Below are 22,673 nucleotides of genomic sequence, written 5' to 3'. Positions count from 1 at the left end.
CCCCGTTCACTAACTTTGAGATATTTATACGAGGGCAGGCTGGTCTAGATTCATTCATTTTGACCTATTCTGGGCTTTCAGCTTGCCACTCTCGACCCTTCCGTTCGTATTCTGTCCATATAAGGTTTCAGCTGCTGTCTGGAACTGGGCCCTCTCCTCTTAGTTGTTGGTGAAAAGCCCAAGTATTGTGGCGCTGAGATAACATGTTGCTCGAGACATGATTGTCTCGTGCAGGCCAGTCTCAGCCGCAAATAATGTCTAAGATGGTCTATCACCACGTCTGCAAACGGAAAAAGCGACATAACCCCACTGTAGTCATATCCTTCACCTATCACAACCAACCAAACCAACACTACTCATTTCACATTCCAGGCCCCATGCAAGTCACTTCAGCCACTCATAATCAGCCGCAAAGATGATCCAATACTTGCCTTTGCAGGCGTTCGCTGATCGCATTCCACTAGATAATAGACTCAATGTGCTTCGGCCTTCTGCCCAGGGATTGTAGTAGCTCCCATTCTTGGAAAGATTCTTAGACAAACCTGGGTGACCATTCGAGACAAGTTGGTCGTCCTGCGTCGTGTGTCAAAGAGGTTTTTGAACCAGAAACGCTTTAACCGATAGTATTAAAGGACTTTGCACAAGGGCGAAAATCGACAGCTGCCACAGAATGGCAGTTCGCTTTTGCTTCCTATGTTCGAAACACACCATTTAGCGATCAAGCATCCGCGGATATAGAATTTTCAACACAGATCCTTAGCTCTCTTTATAATTATCCTCATGCATATATAGAACTGGCTGAAAAGTGTAAGCAGTAAGTGTTGCGCTGTGAGCAGCCCAGCCTCATCTGATTGGTCAGATTGAACCCACTAGATGGTAGGCCCGTAAGGATATGTCCGTTGTGTCACTAACTCCGAAACTTTAAGCAGTTATGTCAGCTTATTGAACCAGTGAACTTCTTGGGGGCAACTTGAATAGTATACAGGTTAGTTAACAAATGGTTTACGAAGTCCTCCTGATTTATTTGCTTCCCCTTGTCATTTTCTTATCTCAGTATCCGAGGAATTCAGGTCGATCTTGTTATAGTGGGTCTGCCGCATTATTAACTTATGACAAAGCTTCAATTCAATGTGTGGTAGTCGCATCAAAGAGGAACATAAGAGATGATTCTATGCTAAAAGGAGGACATGCTAGTCTCCTTAGATACCAATGGAGCTTGGGCTAACAAGAGGCGAAGCGGACCAATCATGGAAATTCCGCCTTTTGACATAATGCGGTCTTGTGTTCTACCTTGACAACGGTTCGCCCGGGATCTGGGACCCGAACAAAGGGTTGCCGCGCCAGGAACTTGGTGACATAGTTGTTCCCGATCATCCAGGGATTAATCGCAGGCACTTGAGCAATCATAGCTGCAGGCTCAAGGGAGCAGCTGATGCCACTGACCATAGATTCGACATCTTCCCTCTGTTCTACGAAGCCGAAACGTCGCTGAAGTCTAATGGCGGAGATGACTCGAAAGCGTATCACTGGACCCAATCATCTAAATCAACGCCTTGTCCTTCCTACTGTTTGATGCAAGACTACCACAGCTATCATCTGCAAAGACTTCCATGGCTTTGATAGGGAATATGGAGAACTCTTGGGTAACTAGGCGGCGAAAAGCTTGATGAACCGAGTCTCTTTGACGGGATACGTGCTAGGCATAGGACTGTTCTTGTAAAACGGACATCATAAAAGGCCGACTAAAACGACGTCAGTGGTCCCATGCACCATGTCGTAGTGGAGATGTATGCCTTGAGAAATTGGCTTCCAATTGAGTAGACCGACACAATAACGCTTGGAAGGGACCGAACCAGTTGGAGCTGAAGAATGGAGGTGTTTCCGCCATTATGCGAATTTGTATGATTTTGGGTATTCAATGAAGTATCGGACACAGTCTTGCAATTGACTTGTCTTATGTTATTCTTTAGGAAACATTCTTCACTATTCATTCAATTTTATTCTCGAACAAGTCCGGATCGTATTTTATCAATCGAACTTGCTACAATCAAAGTGATGTAACAGTTCTCCTTACAACAGTCTCATTACCAACCCACTCTAACAATCCACCTCGTAACTAGATGAAGTTCCACCCTCCGCAGCAGGGCAACCGCCAATGCAGCCACCACATCCGTTCGGAATAGCACTGGGGCATGCGTCGCATGAGGGTGCACCGTTTGCATAAATGCAATTGTAGCACTGCGCGTTGGCCATGGCGAATAGGCCGAAAAGGAGACTAATAACTGACAACTTCATTGTATATATGTCTGAGTGTAGCTATGTCGTTAGTACTAATCGAAGCTGGGTGATGTTTAGTCGTTAGGGACCTACCTTAATGAGCGTTTAGAGATTGGAGACGAAAATAGTGTTAAATACAGAGAGCTATTGAGTAGATAATAAAGAAATCTATCAGTGTGTTTGCCTGGGTTTATATAGGTAGTTCTTTTGGTATTATGTTACGTGGGAACTGGTTACACGTATTGTATTGCTTGACAAAAGACACCCAAGCTTTAGATCATCAAAATCGACCCACGTTGTATGGAGATATGGCCCACATGTCTTGGCTCTTGCTCTTATGCATTCTGATGGGCTTTCCATCAACATGGTCTACTTGAGATAACTCCTGCTTGATTATATATATTCTTCAATTTAATACAGTACTAATTTATATTTAATATACTAAAATATTACAGTACCTTGCCAAAACTGTTATCCATCAAAGAAAATTAGTTTTGTAGCTCCTGGTGCCTTGCATTCTGTACTGCCTGTTGCTCTGGATTATCAAGCACTGCATTTTTTGTTAAATAGACTTTGATATAGTGGACCTTGTGTTGAACATCGCATTTTCCCAAGTTACCGACATTTCCTGATTTGAGATACTGACTCGTATGACGTGTTATGATCGACAGTGTAATACGCGTCGTGGTATCACAAGTGGTCCGGGATCAAGTCAGTTTAAACTCTAATCGAGGTAACTCCTTCTTTAGGATTTTCAAGGAGGAATTGTCTAAATATATTGCAGCCGGGTCGGTTTGATTATGTATCATGACGAACATAGCGTTATCTTATTGTCTTTTGAGTCGTGGTTCTCGCGTAAATACAATTCAAGCCATTCGTTGGGGTGCACTAAAAGTATGTTTGCCTAACTCCGGGCACAAAAGCCGACAGCTCCGGGCGCCAAAGCTTATTTCAGAAGCTAGCGCCGCACTATCCGTAAGTCTGTGCAAACTGCCCGAGTAAACGCGTAACATAATACAGTTCACTGTACCCAGTAAGACAGACGTTGCACGTTTATCAGTGCAAGGCGACCAATTCGCCTAAGATTCTCCCTCGTATTATTATTCTATGTAAAACCATTACCAATATTGGCCCTTGCATTTACCACTGAGTAAATGCGCGATTTATATTATAGTTGCGGTTACCGGGCTGGGTTATATGTGATGCTGCCCTGGGTGCCAATTCTCCTCAAGCTCCACCGACCGTCGTGTTTCCGGTGTTCTTCAAAGACTACAGCAAACTGCACCTCGCTGGGTCTTCATGGGTGACACGGCTCTATACAATGGGAAGCGTAATGGTCTGCTGAGCAAGATGACCGAGATCACCGCAGGCCTGCAGAAGATACCTGGCTTTAGAGGTCTCATTTCACAGACACAACTCACGCCGCCACAGAAACACGTGTCAAGCATTCCAATGGTTCTCAGTTTGTCTCATAGTCCAATGGTCGAAGCGAATTGTCTTGCATGCTTGCAGTCCATTTCATCCGCACCCGGCAGCTTTGCGTGAAATATCCGCTCATAAGCGGTTAATCAGTGCCGTAGATCAAGGGTGTTCAGGTTTGCCGATGTTGATTCCATTGTAACTCGCTTTCGGACTTCATTATTATTCGTCCGATCTCGAAGGCTTGTAGGTTGTCAGCGACACGGGAATGATTTTTCCCAGAAGCCTTGTTTGAGTTATTTTATGACAAAGGATAAGCAAAAACATACACCAGTAAACAGTATGTCAGGCTAGACGGACATTGCCGGATGCTTTTGCCTTGGCAACGCTCTAACTGCCGTGTCCTCCGGTGGATGCTCTAGTCTAACTCTAGGAACCCCAGTCGAGGCCTATGTCAGCGAAAGCCATAAAGGTAATACCACGAGAAGTTCAGTGCCTGATGGTACTCCTAGGGAGTTGTGGCAACGGCAGCGTTTCTAGCATACCAGCTAGCTTCTGTGGTCCAGGAGCAGCCAGGAAGTATCACGAAGCTTACCTTTGGAGTTGATAGACCTGACAGGTGATGCTTGCATCGCGCGCCTTACCTCGTTTACGTAGACAGTGGCGGGCGAGAGATATGATGAGCGCGTGTTCCTGTTTCTCAAACCAAGTAAAAAGGGAGCCTCACGAATGAACTGGTCAACAGGGTTAACGAGAGGATCCAGGCATCTGAAACTTTTGCTAATCCCTAAAGCTTAAAGTATTTCTATCAATTTACCGAGATTGATAACAACAAGGGTAGCAAACCGTAAAGCTGTTGTTCCGTAATAGCCTCCGCGACCAGTAGTTAATGTTCCCGTTTCAAACTTGGTATTATTGTACAGCAATTAGACGATATAAACCGGAATGCGACTCGCGTATGCGTCGCTTTTGCTGATGTGAATATCCATTTTGTGGAAATCGTGCAACTGCAACCAGCACAGCATACGGAACATAAGTACGCACCAAGCCTCGTTGAGCTCTTTGTCCCCGAACCTTCCTAAATGCTTGGGACGAGTTGCGCTCCTATCATCTTCCGAGACAAAAGAATCTTGTCTTCCTTTCAAGCGCTTACTTAGCAGACCCTGTTTGCTGAGATTCCGGACGACGTTTTGTCGGACGCGGTCAAAGTACATCTGAATCAAAAGAGTCTCTTTGTCTTCACCTGGTGCCGAATCAATGTCGTGAATGGTGATCGGTGCATCTTCAAAAGCTTTATCATTGTCGTCATTCTTCGTGTTATCGTCGACTTCGTTCTTCTCGTGTAGAATACCCATGACCTCTTGGATATGCATACGGACAACTCTCTTGATCATGGACAATCCAGGTCTCTTCATCCTGCCAAAGTACTCATCACACAAATCGACTCCGGATCGGAGATTGTTGAGGTGATTGACCAGGTTTGCACCATTGATGTCTTCGCCAAAAACATCTAGCGTTGATCCTTCTGTTCGCAGGAGTGGGAACCTTTCGTCCGCTTCTGCCCACTTGAGGATTCTGCTTACTTGCTCGCTATCCTTCAAGGTTGTCTCGTGTAGAGGCTTCAAACAGTTGATGTATTCCGTCATTAGTGCTGAAAGAGAAAAGGAGCTGGGATCCCAGTAGAAAACGGTCGGGTTTGGAAGCATACGGAAGACGGTGCCCTTTATATGAAGCATTTCTCCGACCATGCCAAGGATTTCGAATGGAACTGTTCAAGGTCAATTTTCTCTTCGATCAACCCAACAAAGGGCAACTTACCCGCAAACAAGTGAGTGTGGCGTGCTTGGTCAGGCTTCCGGAAATAGTTGACTGTATTGATATCACATCCCAGTACCACGAGCGTCTTCGCAATCTCAGCCAGACTCCCCAGCTGAAGACTCTCGGCTCCTTTGGCCTCATCAGCATAGACCTTCTTCTCCTGGTTGAAGATCGTTGGGGCCATGCCGAAGCATAGCTGCTTGACGTTGTAGTTGGGGATCACCCGGTTCTTCTCGAACCAGGTTGGTCCTTGCTTCTGAAAGTTGAAGGTGATACCAAGACCGTCCGTGTATGAGCCATATAGAACAAACCCGTTACCCTGACCGCGATACTGGTCGGTATTGAGATCAAATTTTCTCCAATGAATGCCCAGCATTCCCGCGATTTCTACAAGATGCGATATTGTGGTTGTGGCATAAGGCTTTGCGAAGTCCTTGGGCATGCTATCCCACGTACGTCGCTTTCTCTGCATGCAGACGACTAGCGAGTGATGAGCATGAGGCTCTTCTGTGTCAATTGGTGGGCGTGGCCCAGCTGCCTTGACCCACTCAGCTGACTTCTTGCCTTGCCACTCGCGAGATTCCTTCTCCATCCTGACAATAGCCATGAGTAAGCCATACCAGGTAGCCTTCTCATTATCGGCCGTGTGAATGATGCGCTGCGTGCTCTGCTTGTATTCGTTGTCGAATTCCTTGACGGTATCTGTGTACTTGAAATTGTCATTGCCGCCATCCAGTCGAATGATCTTCTTGCTCTCGTCCTTGGCGAGAGCATCGTCTCCTAGCGGTCCCCTGGTGTTGCTGGGCTTGGCGACAAAGATAACTGGAGCCTCAAACTGGACCTCGAAACGGAACTCGGACCAGATCATCCGACGCCGAGCAAACTGTGCCCATTTTCCTATAACAGCTTCACTGCATGATGAAAAGCCGGTCGCTGTAGCGAGATACTGCTGCAGTGCCTGGAGAATCGCAATGACAAAGGCCAAGACGGAGATGACCAGTGCAACCACGGCAATAATAAGCTCAGTATTGCCGCCACTGCTTCCCCCAGAGCTCGGGTCTGGTACAGCTGTTGAGGACATTTGAGAAGCCGCAGTACGTGTCTTAGTGATGATAATTCGATTGAGGTGCTTGTGAGGTCTCAAGCACTTGGTTTTTCTTGATGCCAAGCGTGGGTACCCATAAAGCGATGGCTGGGGAATCTGACTGACGCGCTAAAAAGGGGCAAGACTGTCCAATTACAATGGGTTCGTGATGATGCACAGGGGTTGTGGTGGGGAATGGCTAATTATAGACTGGCATTGAGCGCTTAGCTTGCCTAGGGTAAGAAAACTCAAAGACCTCGAGCAGTTAATCCTAAGGAATAAAAAGACTTAGACAAGTCGTCATAAGCTTAGAGGACTCTTTAATAACTATCTGTACATCGTAGGCTAGTATTTGTATCTAATTAATAGAATTGGGTCCTTGTAAGCACCAGAACCCCGCTTAAGCATTCTCAGCAACATGCAGAGACTCCATGCTTTGCTTTCTGTCCTTGGACCGGAGGTCTTGTAAAACCGAATCAGTGCTACCACCTTCAAAAAGATACCTGACTTCTACAACAGTTAAGCCCTTGGTTTTAGGGAAGATGAAGTAGATTATGGGCAGCTGGCACGCAACAATAGCAATGAATACAAGGTAGTACTTCCACGTGACTGTAATACAAAAGTCAGCAAGAGTATTCAATCATCGAATATGCAGTAATGCATGCACTTACTGGCTTCAAGAGCGATCTGATTGACGTATTGGTTGAATAAGCCAAACCCAAAAGCGGAGGCAAAACTAATAGATACTCCCTTTGCACGCAAGTCGAAAGGGTGGATCTCGGCCGTGTAGAGGGTTGGCAAAGGGGAGTACGTAAAGTCGTATGCTCCATTGAAGAGGAAGGGGAAGGGAATCATACAGTAGCCAGCAGATATGTTGCCGGTAGCAAGAAATCGCTCATTACAGATTGCGACTGCAATCAAGGTCACGAGCATAGCAACGCTTGATCCAAGGAAGAGCTTGCGTCGGCCGACTTTGTCCACAAAGAGGGAAGCCAAAATAACCATCAACCAGTTGAAGATCTGAAGACCGCCGTTGATGCCAGCACTTTGAAGCACCAGGACGAAGTAATAGCTGACGATTCCATTGCCTGAACACTGTGCGAACAAGGCAACCATGAGAGTAATGAAGAGTCGCTTACGGTTGGGCCCCGTACGTATGTAATCCAGCCAGCCAGCCGTTTGTTCAGATGCCTCGCCATGGATCATTTGGCAGACTTCGGTGTACTCGAGAAGAGCCAGCTCGCCATCTTCTATGCCATTAGCATGGTATGTGACGAAGAAGTTTTTGGCCTCTGCATTTCGCCCCATCTTGACAAGCCAGCGAGGTGATTCTGGTACAAACACGATCAGGGATGCTTGGATGACGGCAGGCAGGATCTGCATCAGGGTAGGAATCCGCCAACTCCAGCTTGACAAGATATGCAGAGTGCCAAAATTAGTCCATGCAGAAACTGTGACATCGTTGGTTCGTGTTTAACAGTTGGAGCTTAAGAGCATGACTTACCAATGGCGCCAAGAAAGAAGAAGCTGCCAAAGAGAGAACCAACAGTTCCTCTTTGTCTCGGCCGAGCAAGCTCGGTTATAAGCACGGGGACTGCACACAAGCAGATAACAATACCAACGGCGAGCTAAATAAGAGATAAGTGATCTGAGAACTCCAAAGGTTTTGAGGGTGCCTTACGACAAGTCATGTACCAAGGTATGATGCCCATGAGGGACAAAACGCTTGCCCTGTAGCTATGGAAGGTTAGAACCAGAAGTCATCAAGCTGTGAAGGATGGTAAATACCTGAACCAATGACCAAGATATCTCCCAGAATAATGACCTTCTACGGCCAAACTTATCCATCAAGTAGCTTGTGGGGAGGAAGCCGATCAATCCACCTAAAGACTGTGTTGCGATCATGAGTCCTTGCTGGTTTGCGTCGGGCAAGCCAAGGTGTTGCAGGTTGTTAGGAAGCATTCATTATCGAGCATTGGCAAGGAAACGAACCTTTGAGCCCTAAGTCCTGTTAGTAACCCCCAACTGCGGAGAACTGCAGGATATGTGACTTACACTGAGGGGTAGCAAGCAGTCCACCAATCAGACTGCCATCAAAACCAACCATGAAGGGGCTCAAAAACAATACTGCCAGCCAGAAATTGAGCGTGCGTAGACCAGGGTCGCGCCACCATAACTCATTGCAGTTATTTGGGGCCTCTAGGAAGGATTGAGGCCCCGAATGTTTCGCCGGGGATAGATGAGGTGCCATTCTGGATAGCTGCCTGTAGATAGAGTAGATAGGCTGATATTAAAGTAAGGACAGAGAAGATTTCAGTCCTTGCAGGAGTCTGGAATCGAAGGGGTGAAAGGAGCAAAGTCCAAAGGTAAATAATGCAAGAATTGCAATTTATGATCGTCACGACTTGGCTTACTAGCAGATGAGGCACGCTCCGAAATTTCTTCGATTACTGTCAATTGCCTACCCCAGGTCCAGAACTCGTCGAAATATGCGGGGATGGGTCTGAGCCCCCCGCATAAGGTTGCTTTCGGGGGGAGCATAATTTTGGCTTCGGGTTGCGGATCTCATTATTAGGATTAGCCGATAGGCTACTCGGGAATACGGCATTCTCACCTCATTTACCGCATAATAGCCGTCTCCATCGGCGGGAATGACTCGCGGCACATTTCCACCAAATGATGGAGCGCTGCAAAGCCTCTTTTATCATCACAGTGAGATCATTGCCTTGATACCGACCGGTCTTATCGACAATTGATACAATATTGAAAATTCTTCTGAACTGCCGTCATGCCATCACGCTCGACTGCCATTGTCTCACACGGAGAGATTGATGCAAATGCTCTTGAAACATACGGCAAAGCTGGAGATGTGTTGCTTCGAATCGGGTATGTCAGACTCTAGCTAGACAGCGCATTGTTTTTCTGCCCCTTGGTTACCTACCTATCTATCTGAACCTTCGTCTGACAAGTCACTGACAATTGCCATCCATCTAGAAACGGTGGTGCAGGTGCCACTGGCTTGGTCAAAGAACTTGCCCAAGACTACTTGGAGTCTCAACGCAAAGATGGCTTGATTGAGTGGATGTGTAACCACTCCCGCAACACGCAGCTAGCGCTACTAAAAGGGTTCATTGACTTTGCCTTGACTTATGAACGCGACCAGGAAGCGTTAGCTCAGGCTGAGGGATGGTCATATACGGCTGGATGCGTATTCCACGACCACTTTTGCCTAGCAGGGCCCCCTTCAGACCCTGCGGGACTGGCATCCGCAGACTCATTAACTGATGCCTTTGAGAAGATCGCTGCCTCGGGCTGCCTGTTCCACAGCCGTGCCGACCATTCTGCCACTATGTGGAAAGAACGCGAAATTTGGTCTTTGGCTGGCCGAGAGCCATGGGAAGACCAAGCATCAACATCGTCCTGGTACAAGACAAGCTTGCTATCGCCACCAGAAGCCCTCAAAGGGGCCGATGCCGCTGGCGCCTACTTCCTGACTGATCGGTCAACAGTTTTGCGACAGACTGGACTTGGCACCATTTCCAATTCTACCATCTTCTTCGAACCAACTCAGCCAAGGGATATTCTGATGAACAGTTGCTATGCTTCATTCTCACCAGAGATGGCAGAGGCGGATACCCCCGTGGCGCATCACGTACGCGCTTTCTTCTTGTACCTTGTGTCGCCCCGAGGTCAAGCGGTGATTCGTGACTATGGCATTGCACAAACAGGATTGCCGCTGTTTGCTCCTGTCGAAGATGGTGTCGCATTGACGCGTTTGCGCGGAGGACGTCCAATTGGCGGCAAGTGGGTAAAGGACACCGAGTTAACCAAGGCGAGAATATAAATGTAGATGGGTCATAACGTGCTGCCCAGAACACATTCCATTATGACTTTGGCTTTTGGTAGTTAATTATTATGCTTGCTGTATCTGTCATTTTGTTTTACTTGAACTTGCGCGAATACATAGGAAATGTTGTAGAAAGCCACTGAGTGAATGTTCTGAAAAATAGTCTTACGTTAAATGTTGCCTCATCCGTTGTCATGGATACACAACCTAACCTTACTACCGCTGAAGCCATCCTTTAAATCTTGTATTTATCTTCTGCTTTATGTCAGAGAACTATTCTACTCTGCTGTTCAAACAAGCTTTCCTGTCCATTCTTCACTTGAGCTTGGGATATTCCAACCAGCTTGCCTTGGTCTCGATGCACATGTCAACACTTTCCTTGATATCCCTTGATGAAGATCCCAGTAAAACTTTGTAGTCACCAGCATCCACCGTCCAATTGTTCGCTGATGTATCAAAATACGCAAATGCTTCCAATGTCAACCGCACAGAACATGTCTTCTTTTCCCCTGCACCAAGTTCGACCTTGATGAAGTCGCGCAACTCTTTTAGCTCTATTGCACCCCGACCCATGGGAATAACCTGGCCAGGGACTGGATGATGGTTGTGGAACCGGACCTCAAGGTTATAGACCCTGCCTGCTTGTGCCTTGAATAGGCCCCTTTCTTCAATAGTACCTGCACAGGCAAAAAGGTCGCTCGGTTTCTGGTCGACCGTATTATCGATTACCTTTTCCCCCTCGATATACAAGTCGCCTTGACCGGCAGCGACAACTAACCCAAATTCCCAGTCCCCAGTGACATCCGGCTCAAAGACGGCAGAAAGCTTGATCCAGCATCTCTGGTTAACCTCATAAGTCTTGGTACAAGTAGTCGATTGTGGATCTCTTTTGCTAACGAACAGTTTGTGACGTCCTCCCATAACTAGGTTCCCTGAACTACATAGCTAGCGCTTTCTGATGAATAAGTCGCGCGCGGCAGTACAGGGGTTCATCCCAGACGCAATCATCTCAATAGGCAACCGTCGCACTGGCCTGAACTCTATATCGGCAAAGACAAGAGGGAGTGGAAATGATTAACCACTACCTCGTTTAAGGATGACAAACCACCATTTGTATTGATAATCAATGAAGTATGTCGTCTACACAGCTTCTAAGATATATAATGGTCACTTGGAATTGAAGCGCTTTGAACATCATCTTTAGCGAAAATTGTAGTTGTCCCATCAGTAAATATTCTTGTTGGCGCAATCATCATGCTTCTCTTCAACTTACTGTGGCTGATAAGCTTTGCCGTCTCTCACCCTTCGCATTCGAAGCCCTGCCCCCATATTTCAGGGAATATAAACATCGACGAGTATCAGTTGTATCCCGAGAACGCATTTTTTGATCCTAAAACATGCCTCCTTTATTTTTCGCGAGTCAACTTCCATCAAGAACCAGACGCCTGCTAACCATTTAAATGGTTCTATTTAATAGCAGTGTGTCTGTTTACGATCCCTACAAGCGACGCATCATCGATAATTTCACCTTTCCCAACATTACGCTCAATCCGAATCATCATGTTGCAGGCATTGCTGTCGATCCCTCAACCGGCCTGCTCGGTGTCACAGTCAATGATAGGATTGTGCTGCAGGCACTTGGCAAAGAGGCACCGAGCCTGAACTATTTCCTCCTCTACGACCAAAAGAAGCGTCAAGTCAAGAACTCGTTCAACATAAATGCTGTGACCAAAGGAAAAGTCATCGGCATCCAGGATCTAGATTACGATAAGCGCGGCCACAAATATGTTCTCGGCTCGTACCCCTCGAGCATCGTTCGAATTGACCCTTCAGGAAAAAGACCCACTGCCTGGTATATAGCTGAGCCATTTGCCGAAACTCACCTCAAGTATGGATTTGGCGGTATCCAGATCATAGGTGATGTGGTGCTCGTGAACGATAATACGATCGGCGGATTTAAGCGTTTCGATGCGCGGTCCTCGATTGGTTCTCCCACAGTTGTACCTTTTACTCCCAACGCCTCGATCGAGTGGAGCGATGCTATATTTGCGCCTCCGCGTTACCACGGAACAGTCGTCCTGGTTGCGGGAAACTACAAGGACATCTCGGTTATGCGCTCTCATGATGGCTGGAAGACAGCTGATTATATGGGCTTGATCACAGCGAGCGAGGTTGATATCCCATCGGGTGCTCTGACTGTTGCCACACTTCAGATTGGACAGAGCCTCTACGCGGCCCCAGAATTCTTCTTCGACGCCCCTGTGGCACCCTGGAACGTAGGGAACAGAACCCAATACACTTTGTATGACATAACCGCAAAGGTAGAAACTCTTTTGTGTTGAAGCAAGGCAATGATTGCTTTATTGATAATACTACCCTTGGATAATGACTCGTATGTCGCCCTGGTTGTGCTTTTGTCTTGGTTTGGTTAGGCGATCGAGCTATGAGCGCACTTTGTGTATTAGAATGCCACGGAAAGAATATAATTAATAGTCAAGTTCATTGTAGGACTACGCGATTGTTATGATTTTTATTACTTCCCTATTGTTGGCCTGGCGTACACCAGTACCAGGCGCTGCCTGCATCTAATCGTATATTTGATGGCGCGTATAAGTCTATATATTGGTAATCTAGAGCTTTATAATGCATTTTCATCACCAATGAAAGGGAACTCAAATACCTTGTAAGCGGTATCTGCGTAAAACGATTAAAGGGCAAGATAACGGCAAACCCCGACACGTTATACCAGCTTAATGTCAAATTCACCAGGTCTTCTAACCTCTCATAGATTAATTCTCACCATTTAAGTTTTCATAACATAAATGCCCTCAGCTAAACCTCCTGATACTCATACCACCATAGTCAGTAGCATAAGCGCGAGATACTCTGTCAGCTCCCCGGTAAAATACTTATCGCTAGCTCGGAGGATTGTAGAGCTTAAGCGACGGTTTTATAGTTGTTTATGGAATAAACCTATGTAGTATTCTATCTTTCCTATTGACCAGAAAGAACAAGTGCTTTCATGAATATAGGCAATAACAGAGAAGGCTCCTATTTTGTAGGCATTCTTGCACATTGTGGTTGATTACAATCAAATCGATTTTCGTAAGTCGCGGTACGTGCCCCCTCAAATGCATATCCAGAGGATAAATATAGCCACTGTGTCATTTGATAGTATAAATCCAGAACAAGACATGGATGGCGGTGGTTAAGAAATAAACTTATCAAATATGTTCCAACCCAGCCTCAGCTGATATGTTTTATTGGATAAGACGATAATAAGCTTACTCCAAACTAACCTTGCTTCTATTTATACAGGTTTCTAAATAGTACTAGTATAGCATTCGACTGAAATGAGATAGCTCTAGAGTTAAACTAAAGACGGCCAGGGAGCTTCATAAAAGTATAAGTAGCCAATTGGTGGCTTATATATCAATTCCTCGTCTTCATATCACAGTCCTGTTCCCTGTTCTTTTAGTTTCCCCTGCGTTAACACCAGTGTTTCAAAATGTTGCATCAGGCAATTCTTCTTGGTCTTGTCGCCAGTACCGCAGCAATCGACATTGCGTTCTATAGCAACAAGCAAGGTGCTTGCTATCAGGGCCCTTCTGTACATTGAACAAACAAAATCCACACTCCTGCTGTCGCGTTACAGAAGGCAATAGCGGCACATTCTGGGCTACTGTCGGTTTCCACGCCGTCCCGCTCGGGTGGAATATTCAGGGCCTGGCATATAAACATAGAGGTTCCGAAGCCTGTCAGGGTCTGCCTATTCAGGCGGATCACAGCCACGGCAATGGGGACTTTTTCCTTCGTCACACTGGAACGATCTTTTTGAGCGCAGAATAGTACTTCACCGATAATATCGACAAGAGGGCTGCAGGACAAAAGTGTGTGGGATCGGAGCGAGTGTCTCGAGTGAGTTTTGAGGACGGAAGCATGTATGATATCGCTGACATGTCTGACGATGACCTCAAAGAACTGTTATGTTCAAATATCACTTCAAATTTTCAGAAGACAAGATTCTCTAACAAGCAGTAGTAAGAACCCTGATGTTGACCCTGCTGAGCATGTCAGCAGATGAGCTATAGCAATACTCATTGTTAAAGAACTAATACTAACTCTTGTATAGCTTATATGTCGTAATAAACGGAACAGCTGCAGCAGATATGCCTCAGCATCCTCATCTACATAGATTGAAGTAATTGGTATCTGCAGTAGCAGGATTGGATTATGAGATGCCCGAGTTTATGGCGTTCCTAGATCGAAGTGCAGGGATTAAACTTCATGCGTTGGTTAGAATTTCTCAAATGATTAAGATACAAAGGTTATATTTACTTACGGTGACCAGTGGATTTTCTTCTCAAGTGCTTTCGCTTACCTATCAGCCCTAAAAAACCCATTTGCATCAGTTAAAGGAGATAGGAAGCTATGTTAAAAAAACAGGGGCTCTGATTCATTTGTCCATATTAATATCTGCCAGGGGCTTAAGCTAATAGGACCCACTTCCACAGTTAATACTCGATCACAATTGGTTATACTTCACTCTCGGTGAGGTCTAGAACACTTCTGCCCAAGCCATAGGGTACTAAGGTCCAAATCTAAAATATATTATCGCTTACTAAATTCGATAGCTTCCAATAGTCAATTCCACTATTGTTTGGCAATTTAAAGTCACTCAGTATAATAGCGGTGGCAGTCTCTTCTATCTTTTTTCAACCTCTCTCACTTTTTGCTCGTTCCAAACTTCCTCGTACGTTCTCAGGATGATTGCCCCAAATCGCTTGGTTGCGGCATCCTTGATGCTGGTCTTTGGACAAACCAATGCTGGACCATGTCGCCCATCTTCAAATAGCATCGTGTTATCATCTAACGTCGGCATTCATGAGTCATCAACACTCACCAAAGCCCAATCCGCAACCTCTGGTGCCTCACTGTCTGATGCATCGACCATCAGTCACATCTACACTGAAACTACCTCCGATGCCACTGCGATGAGTTTGTCTACAAGCATCACAATCTCTCTCGAGTCCACAACCACAACATTCTCGACCGCGACAGAGTCTCAGGACACCATTGTTGATACAACTTCTGGTGCAACCAAGGAGACCCAAAGTACCTCGGAAGCTCCTTCAACTGAAGCAGCCACACCTACAACTGAGCAAACAACAACTACAGTACTTGGGAGAACGACTGAAACTACTACGGAAGCAGCCACCACCTTGGCTCAGGAAATTACCACTACAACTGCTGAAAGCACAACCGAACCATTGGCCAGTTCTATCGAAACCACAACTATAACCACTGCTGCGCTAGCAGCCCCTACTTTCAATCTGATTGCTCAAGGAGGACTTTCCGATGGAGTTGTTCTCCATTCCAATGGCCAATACTTCCAGATCCGAACTTCACAGTACACCACCCCATACCCTGCAACATTTCCAGAAGCCGCTCTGAGCTACGACCAAGCGACACAGCATCTCCTTATTAACGGAGTGCCTCTCTGCGTGTATTATGACACACAGGGCATTATTGGCGGTTTATATGCTTGCCAAGGTGTCCCAACTGGTCAATATGGCTATCTGACTTGTGACCCACCATCAAATGGTGGTCTGGCATGCAATGTCCCAGGTCTTCAATACGATCAGCCTTCTTCTAGCTTGATTGATTTGGGACAGACATGGAGTCAGTTTTATTATCTCGAACAAATGACTGGGTTGGGTACTCTCCTGATTGGCCGGGCAGGCCTGACGAAGAACGAGATCAAGTATAACAGGTTCGACCCTATTAACATCTTGGTAAGGGAAGTGTAAATATAGTACAGTGTTGCTAGAAAACCTATTCTGTACGGCGCGGGTATTTTTGAAGTTTAGCATTTTCAATTAATTTTCAAAGCTTAAATTTTATACCTAATTAAAGCTGATAGAATTCTTATTTCCATCTCTCTTAAAAGGAAATTCACTGCTAAAGGTTCAGGTGAGTAGATAACACATAAGAAACGACATTCCCTTCTTGGCATTCCTACTTGGTAATTATTGGTCCACATCAGTCTGACGATGTCCAGCATTTATGGTTTTTGTTCTTAGCAACTTATAACCAACAGCATGTTATATTAAACGAGGGTCATGGAAGAACACTAGAGAGGGATTAACTCGGCCATTGACCCTGCTACCTATTATAATAGTGAATTGGCTAAGTTACCTTTTTTTTATATAGGAGTTTAGTATAATACTATTATATCATAAGTTAATTTACCCTTTATATATCTTATAATTTACCTTCTCCTAAAGTAATAAAAAGGTTTTCTATTTAATAGTTAAATCTATTTAAAAATATAATATATATTATATAAATAAGGTTATATATTTCTTTAAGGTCGAGGGCTGCAAAGACCTTTTTCCTTTATAATTAATCCTTAAATTTTATTATAAGTAAAAGTAGGATTTAATTCTTCATAATATATGTATTAACTTCTTTATAATTTATAATAAAAGGTTATCTTAGTTACTTAATTTTATACTTATAATTATTAATAATACTATAAATAGCTATCTAATTCAAATTTATATATAATTATAGATAAGCTGCCTTATTTATAATAGTAACTACTAATATTATGATTTATATTTTCGTCTTCGCTCTACTTCTATCTCTCTTACCAAAGGTATCTGTATTTTGGGACTCCAGATAACGTCTCACTTCCCCTGGCCTTTACAGTAACAACTTCGCCGGGCATGAGATCGATACAGTTGTCCTCCAAAGAGACGCCGGGTAGCTCCTCAAAGACCAAGCCTTTGGTGGGCTTGCTAGCCGTGAGCTGATAACCATCTGGCCCGACCTGAATCTCAACCCCTCTATCGGAGAAGTCCAGATACTTGAGAGGTTGAGGCCAATCTACGTCTTGGGAAACACAAACGCCAGACTGCAGGACACTGACCGATATAACATGCGGCTCATCCTTTGCATTGTCAATCTGCCCAGTGAGGATATCAGTCGTACCATTCGGGACCAGGACAGTATTGGCCTTGACAATTTTATCCCTGATATCCCTGCCAGTCTTGATAGAAATGAAGCGAATCTCAACAGTGACAGTTACCTCCTGCTGCTTGCTGCTCGCAACCCAAACTTCAAATGAAGAAGTCTTCGCTGGCCTGGCATGCACGACACTCCAGTCGTGGTGTTGTCGTTGGACTCCGGCAGCGATGGGCTTGAGTGCTCGACGAATAGAATAGTAAGCTGGCTTCTTAGTGAGGAAGTAATCGACGATGGACCATGAGATGGCAGGCCAGCAATCGTTCATCTGCCAGACGAGAACACCGCCACATCGACGATCATCTCCCCATTGGCGACGCCAGCTGCGGTACGCAAAAGTCATGGCTTCGCTCTGGCAAATTTGCGTCAAGTATATGTGAGACTATGGAGGGGTTAGCTGGAGAATTTGGATTCTAGTAGATGCGCATGCATACCTCTAGATCTGGAAGAGGGCGAAAGTTCTCCACTACGTAAGTAGCGATCCGTCGTTCGTGGCCGTCGGCCTTGTTGTGGAAGTCCATCATCTGAGACTGTGGGAAACGATCGCAATCTTCTGTGATGCAGTGCTTGATCGTTGACAAGGCTGGGAAAGCTTCCATGCCGAACTCGCTGTTGAATCTGCCACCCAACCTGTCAAAGACCTGATATTTCTCCTGTGTACCATGCCAGACTGTGGAGATGTTAGTAATTGAGCAGAAAGAAGATGAAACTAGTCACATACCATTCCATTGGTGGAGATCTCCAGTAGTCTTGTCTGCAGTGTCTTTACCTCCGGAGAATGGTGATCCAGGCCAGTAGATCATCCCTGGAGATACCTCATTGACCACCTCCGGTAAAAGATACTCGTAGTAGTACCGAGCAGGAAAAGAGGACTTGAGCCAAGAGGAAGGGTCCTTGTCGTCTGGATTGTACTCGAGACCTGCTTGCTCCTGCACCTGGTAATCCTCGTTATTGCCGGCGTAGATGACGATAGAAGGGTGGTGATGCAGTCGGCCAACGTTCTGCACTGCCTCCTCGCGGATCGATTTTATGAGTGATGGCCCTACAGGATAGTTACCGCACCCAAACATGAAGTCCTGCCAAACAAGGATGCCCATCTCATCACAGCAGTCATAGAAAGCATCATCTTCATAGATGCCACCGCCCCAAACTCTGAATTCCATCGTGTCAGTGATTCCATGTCAAGCACAAAAGCTCATAAATGATCTCTCACCTCGTCATGATCTGATTGCCTTCTATCATAAGCTTCAACCAATCTCGGTATTTGGCGGTAGTAATTCGAGGTAGAAGGTTGTCGGCGGGGATCCAGCACGAGCCGCCGCAGAATATGTCGATATTGTTAATCCTGAAGAAGAACGATTTTCCATGAGAGTCGCCTTTTTGAACAAGCTCACTTCGCCGAAAACCAGTCTTCTTGGTCTTTGCATCAAGCTTCTGGCTGTCTTTGACAATACTGACGCTCACGCTGTACTGAGGCTGATGGCCGTATCCAGCAGGGTACCATAGCTTGGGTTGATCTAATCGGCGATTGTTAGAATTTGGACCGTGAAAACAAGCTTATGGTTTAGTACCTATAGCAAAAGGGATAACCAGACGGCCGTCAGAAGACTTGGCAGCTGTCGTAGTGTAAACGGCGTCGTCTTGAAAGTTGATGGAGACATTTGCCGTGTCATACAGCCCCTCAATGTCGACTTCTACCGTGCCCTGGATCTTGTCGAGATCTGGAGAGACAGTGTACTTGAGGAGGAAGTCATTGATGTGAGCAGATGACACCTCAAGCCAGACTGGTTTCCATGGACCGGCGGTGTTAAGCACTGGACCCCAGTCCCATCCCTGCATGTTTCTTTAGCAAAAGTTCTCTTGTCATCCTTTCATTGTCCGTACCCAGTGGTATTGAGCCTTTCTCACAACCAAGCGTCCGGCCTCTCCATTGAAGAGTTCCCATCGATGATCAGGATATTGCTCTTTAATCTCCCGGGCCTTTAGTAGTGCACTGTCGAAGTCGATGCTCAGCACGTTGGGGCCCTCATTCGAAAGCTTGTTAGTAACATCAACGCGATGGCTGAGGAACATGTTATCGCTCTCGAGTATTATGACATCGTTGAGCTTGACTTGAGCAAAGGTATCAAGACCCTCGAAGACAAGATACACTGATCTACTGTTGGCAGACGGCGAGTCAAAAGTAGTGCGGTAAGTCCAAGCCGTCTCCCCAACCCACTCAACTTCGAGCTCATTCATATTGAGAAATGGGTCAGGAATGCTAGAGAGCTCATTGATCAGCACCTGGAGGAATGCAGAACGTTGTATACTAACATTCCGTTGTCAATCAAGTCGATATGGGCAACCGTGGGCACTCTGGCCACAGGCTTCCATGCATCATGATCATCTGTTGCTTTCTTGAATGACCACCCCTTCTCAAGCAGAGTTCTTTGTGCAATGGGAGGCATCATGATCAGGACAGCAAATATTGTTGGCTAGATTCGTTTGTCGATAGATACCAGTGCCAAATATGTATGAATGATCTTTCGCATTCGAATCGTGACAATGAGTTTGGATGCTGGGAGCAATGATATTTTCTAATGGCTTGTTTGTGAACTGCTTATAATACATTGCATGGTTGACTTTAGTCATGGGGATGACCTGGCCGGTGCCACCAATCTCCGTGCTAGTTTCCGAATTTTGGTACGGGACGTGGGCATTCATGAGCCGCGGAACGAGCTCTTCCGTCGCCGTTTCAGGCCATGGCCCGGGCTACTCACGCCATACCCCACAGAGCAACTACACCAACAATTAGCGCTATCGTATCAAATGCTGCTTCACTGCTATTCGATCAGCAGCTCGGCAGGAACTAACACATCCTTTCTTATTACCATTCAGTCTAGACCATGATTGGCCCCGCAACTCACATGGTGCGATCGGACTGTTGTATCATCGACATACCGGTATCCATATGATGCCGCGACAGTCCCATTTAATTAAAGTATAAAATGGGGATCTATTTATTTGTCTTTGCAGCATTTTCCCGAGCCTATGCTTGCGAGATAAGCCATCAATTACAATTTCTTCCATCCAACAATACCTCTTTAACAAGGCTCCTTTATTGAAAACGTAACACCTGATATTGACAAACTAATCTTGGGGAACGCTGTAATGGAGGACAAGGTCCAGACACACATACACAATGAAGACGGCACTGTATGATTATTTCCTCGATGATATCCTCTCGGGTTTGTTCATTTGATAGACGCTGATCCATTGCTTGACAGGACCTCAAAGAGGTGAAGGAGACCAAAGTGGTCGCGGGCAACGAAGCTTTCGCCAAAGCGATGATTGAGGATCCTCCCTCGGCATGGAGTCGGGGTCAGATCTTGATCTACTGCTTCTCTTTCGTCGGCTTCCTCTGCAGCACAATGAACGGTTACGACGGAAGCTTGATCAACAACCTCCTTCAGAACCCCTGGTTTCGAGATAAATACGGTGTTGAGAGCAGCGGCATCTGGGCAGGCATCGTCTCAGCCATGTACCAGATTGGAGGTGTTGTTGCGCTACCCTTTGTTGGTCCCGTTCTCGATGGCTTCGGTCGAAGAGTTGGAATGCTCTCTGGCTCTGTCATCATCGTTGTTGGCACCATCATTCAAGGCCTGTCCCACTCCTCAGGGCAGTTCATGGGAGGGCGTTTTTTGTTGGGCTTTGGCGTGTCGCTCGCAGCCTCTGCAGGACCCATGTACGTCATTGAGATTAACCATCCAGCGTACCGTGGGCGTGTTGGAGGTAAGTAATTGTCCCATCGGTCGTCGTCTGCATCTCTGACATCTTCATGTACCAGCCATGTACAACACCTTATGGTTCTCAGGAGCTATCATCGCCGCCGGATCCGCTCGAGCTGGATTAAATACGGGAGGAGACTACTCGTGGCTGCTCATCACCTGGCTCCAAGCTCTGTGCTCTGGCCTCATCGTCATTTTTAGTCTGCTTCTACCCGAGTCCCCGCGATGGCTCTATGTCCACAACAAGAGGGAGGCTGCCGAAGCCATCTTGACACGATACCACGGCCACGGAAACTCAGAGTCACCCTGGGTCAAACTTCAAATTGCGGAATATGAAGAGTCGTTGAACTTGGATGGCAGCGACAAGCGATGGTGGGACTACCGTGCTCTCTTTCGTGATAGAGCTGCTGTCTACCGTCTCTCCTGCAACTTGGCCATCTCCATCTTCAGCCAATGGGCAGGAAACGCAGTGCTTTCCTACTTTCTCGGTGCAGTGCTCGAGACGGCTGGCTACACTGGAACGATTGAGCAGGCCAACATCACGTTGCTCAACTACTGCCAACAGTTCATCTGGGCCATTCTCGGTGCTTGCCTCGTTGACAAGATCGGACGTCGTCCTCTTCTGTTGTTCTCCTTCTCCGCATGCACCGTCGTCTGGCTGGGCATGACCATCGCGTCGTCCGAATTCTCCAAGTCTTACGTAGGTACTGATGCGGATGGAAAAGCAATCTACTCCAATACTACCGCATCCAAGGCGGCTTTATCCATGGTATTCATCTTTGGCGCCGTCTTCTCGTTTGGAATCACACCCCTCCAGGCTCTTTACCCTGTCGAAGTGCTCTCTTTCGAGATGCGTGCCAAGGGAATGGCCTTTTCCAACCTTGCTGTCAATGCTGCTGGCCTGCTGAACCAGTTTGCTTGGCCTGTTGCCATGAAGGAAATTGGTTGGAAGACATACATTATTTTTACCATCTGGGATCTTGTCCAAGTTGCTCTAATCTATGTCTTCATCCCCGAGACCAAAGGCCGAACTGTAAGTTGTCCCCAGCACCATATTTCAGTCCATTTAGCTAATTGAGTCCGTAGCTTGAAGAGCTTGATGAGATATTTGAGGCCGAAAGCCCGGTGAAAATGTCAACCCAGAAGAAAACAATTGCCATTGATAGTCAAGGTGCAGTATTGAAGGTCGAGAAGGTCTGAGGTTTTTTGTGTTGTTTTATTGGGACAGTAGTGTTGTGTCTTGGAGGAACAGATTTATGCTAGTTGATGTGGTTTGAATGTGAGCGTTAAGGACTTTTGTAACAGGGCTTCTTTCTTCCTGTAGTATAGTGTGCTTTCAAGCGGGCTTGTCATATGTATGGTCTGACTATGAAAACCCGTTATTAAAAAAAAAGGATTTTGCATTTGTTTGTTTGTTTGTTTGTTTGTTTGT

At 46.1% G+C, this 22,673-nt stretch overlaps 9 protein-coding genes across 9 annotated transcripts; 4 read left to right on the top strand and 5 right to left on the bottom strand.

Moving 5' to 3' along the window:
* Positions 1-384: 384 nt before the first annotated feature.
* On the bottom strand, positions 385-2,253 carry FOIG_04649 (uncharacterized protein; the record flags this gene model as incomplete). Its single annotated transcript, XM_031202943.1, has 3 exons — positions 385-573; positions 1,444-1,526; positions 2,103-2,253. The coding sequence occupies 3 exons, from the start codon at positions 2,251-2,253 to the stop codon at positions 385-387; spliced, it is 423 nt and encodes a 140-aa protein (XP_031066522.1).
* Positions 2,254-4,379: 2,126 nt separating this feature from the next.
* On the bottom strand, positions 4,380-6,673 carry FOIG_04648 (uncharacterized protein). Its single transcript, XM_031202942.1, has 2 exons — positions 5,515-6,673; positions 4,380-5,464 (listed from the first exon to the last, which is right to left on the bottom strand). The coding sequence occupies exons 1-2, from the start codon at positions 6,593-6,595 to the stop codon at positions 4,623-4,625; spliced, it is 1,923 nt and encodes a 640-aa protein (XP_031066521.1). The 5' UTR covers positions 6,596-6,673; the 3' UTR covers positions 4,380-4,622.
* Positions 6,674-6,998: 325 nt separating this feature from the next.
* On the bottom strand, positions 6,999-8,849 carry FOIG_04647 (uncharacterized protein; the record flags this gene model as incomplete). Its single annotated transcript, XM_031202941.1, has 4 exons — positions 6,999-7,207; positions 7,270-8,049; positions 8,103-8,192; positions 8,654-8,849. The coding sequence occupies 4 exons, from the start codon at positions 8,847-8,849 to the stop codon at positions 6,999-7,001; spliced, it is 1,275 nt and encodes a 424-aa protein (XP_031066520.1).
* Positions 8,850-9,268: 419 nt separating this feature from the next.
* On the top strand, positions 9,269-10,528 carry FOIG_04646 (uncharacterized protein). Its single transcript, XM_031202940.1, has 2 exons — positions 9,269-9,484; positions 9,593-10,528. The coding sequence occupies exons 1-2, from the start codon at positions 9,387-9,389 to the stop codon at positions 10,440-10,442; spliced, it is 948 nt and encodes a 315-aa protein (XP_031066519.1). The 5' UTR covers positions 9,269-9,386; the 3' UTR covers positions 10,443-10,528.
* Positions 10,529-10,760: 232 nt separating this feature from the next.
* FOIG_04645 (uncharacterized protein) lies at positions 10,761-11,366 on the bottom strand (the record flags this gene model as incomplete). Its single annotated transcript, XM_031202939.1, has 1 exon — positions 10,761-11,366. The coding sequence occupies one exon, from the start codon at positions 11,364-11,366 to the stop codon at positions 10,761-10,763; it is 606 nt and encodes a 201-aa protein (XP_031066518.1).
* A 539-nt stretch (positions 11,367-11,905) lies between these two features.
* FOIG_04644 (uncharacterized protein) lies at positions 11,906-12,787 on the top strand (the record flags this gene model as incomplete). Its single annotated transcript, XM_031202938.1, has 1 exon — positions 11,906-12,787. One exon carries the CDS (start codon positions 11,906-11,908, stop codon positions 12,785-12,787), a length of 882 nt encoding a protein of 293 aa, XP_031066517.1.
* A 2,424-nt stretch (positions 12,788-15,211) lies between these two features.
* Positions 15,212-16,255, top strand: FOIG_04643 (uncharacterized protein; the record flags this gene model as incomplete). The annotated part of the gene is made up of 1 exon (XM_031202937.1): positions 15,212-16,255. One exon carries the CDS (start codon positions 15,212-15,214, stop codon positions 16,253-16,255), a length of 1,044 nt encoding a protein of 347 aa, XP_031066516.1.
* A 788-nt stretch (positions 16,256-17,043) lies between these two features.
* FOIG_04642 (beta-mannosidase) lies at positions 17,044-20,086 on the bottom strand. The gene is made up of 7 exons (XM_031202936.1): positions 19,788-20,086; positions 19,359-19,734; positions 19,046-19,307; positions 18,688-18,991; positions 18,196-18,626; positions 17,909-18,144; positions 17,044-17,856 (listed from the first exon to the last, which is right to left on the bottom strand). The coding sequence occupies exons 1-7, from the start codon at positions 19,922-19,924 to the stop codon at positions 17,098-17,100; spliced, it is 2,505 nt and encodes an 834-aa protein (XP_031066515.1). The 5' UTR covers positions 19,925-20,086; the 3' UTR covers positions 17,044-17,097.
* Positions 20,087-20,490: 404 nt separating this feature from the next.
* Positions 20,491-22,647, top strand: FOIG_04641 (uncharacterized protein). Its single transcript, XM_031202935.1, has 3 exons — positions 20,491-21,245; positions 21,301-22,274; positions 22,328-22,647. Exons 1-3 carry the CDS (start codon positions 20,801-20,803, stop codon positions 22,439-22,441), a joined length of 1,533 nt encoding a protein of 510 aa, XP_031066514.1. The 5' UTR covers positions 20,491-20,800; the 3' UTR covers positions 22,442-22,647.
* Positions 22,648-22,673: the final 26 nt, after the last annotated feature.

Source organism: Fusarium odoratissimum, assembly GCF_000260195.1.
Source record: "Fusarium odoratissimum NRRL 54006 unplaced genomic scaffold supercont1.6, whole genome shotgun sequence".
Classification (NCBI taxonomy): Eukaryota; Fungi; Ascomycota; class Sordariomycetes; order Hypocreales; family Nectriaceae; genus Fusarium; species Fusarium odoratissimum.
This window is presented reverse-complemented; position numbering and strand designations above follow the sequence as displayed.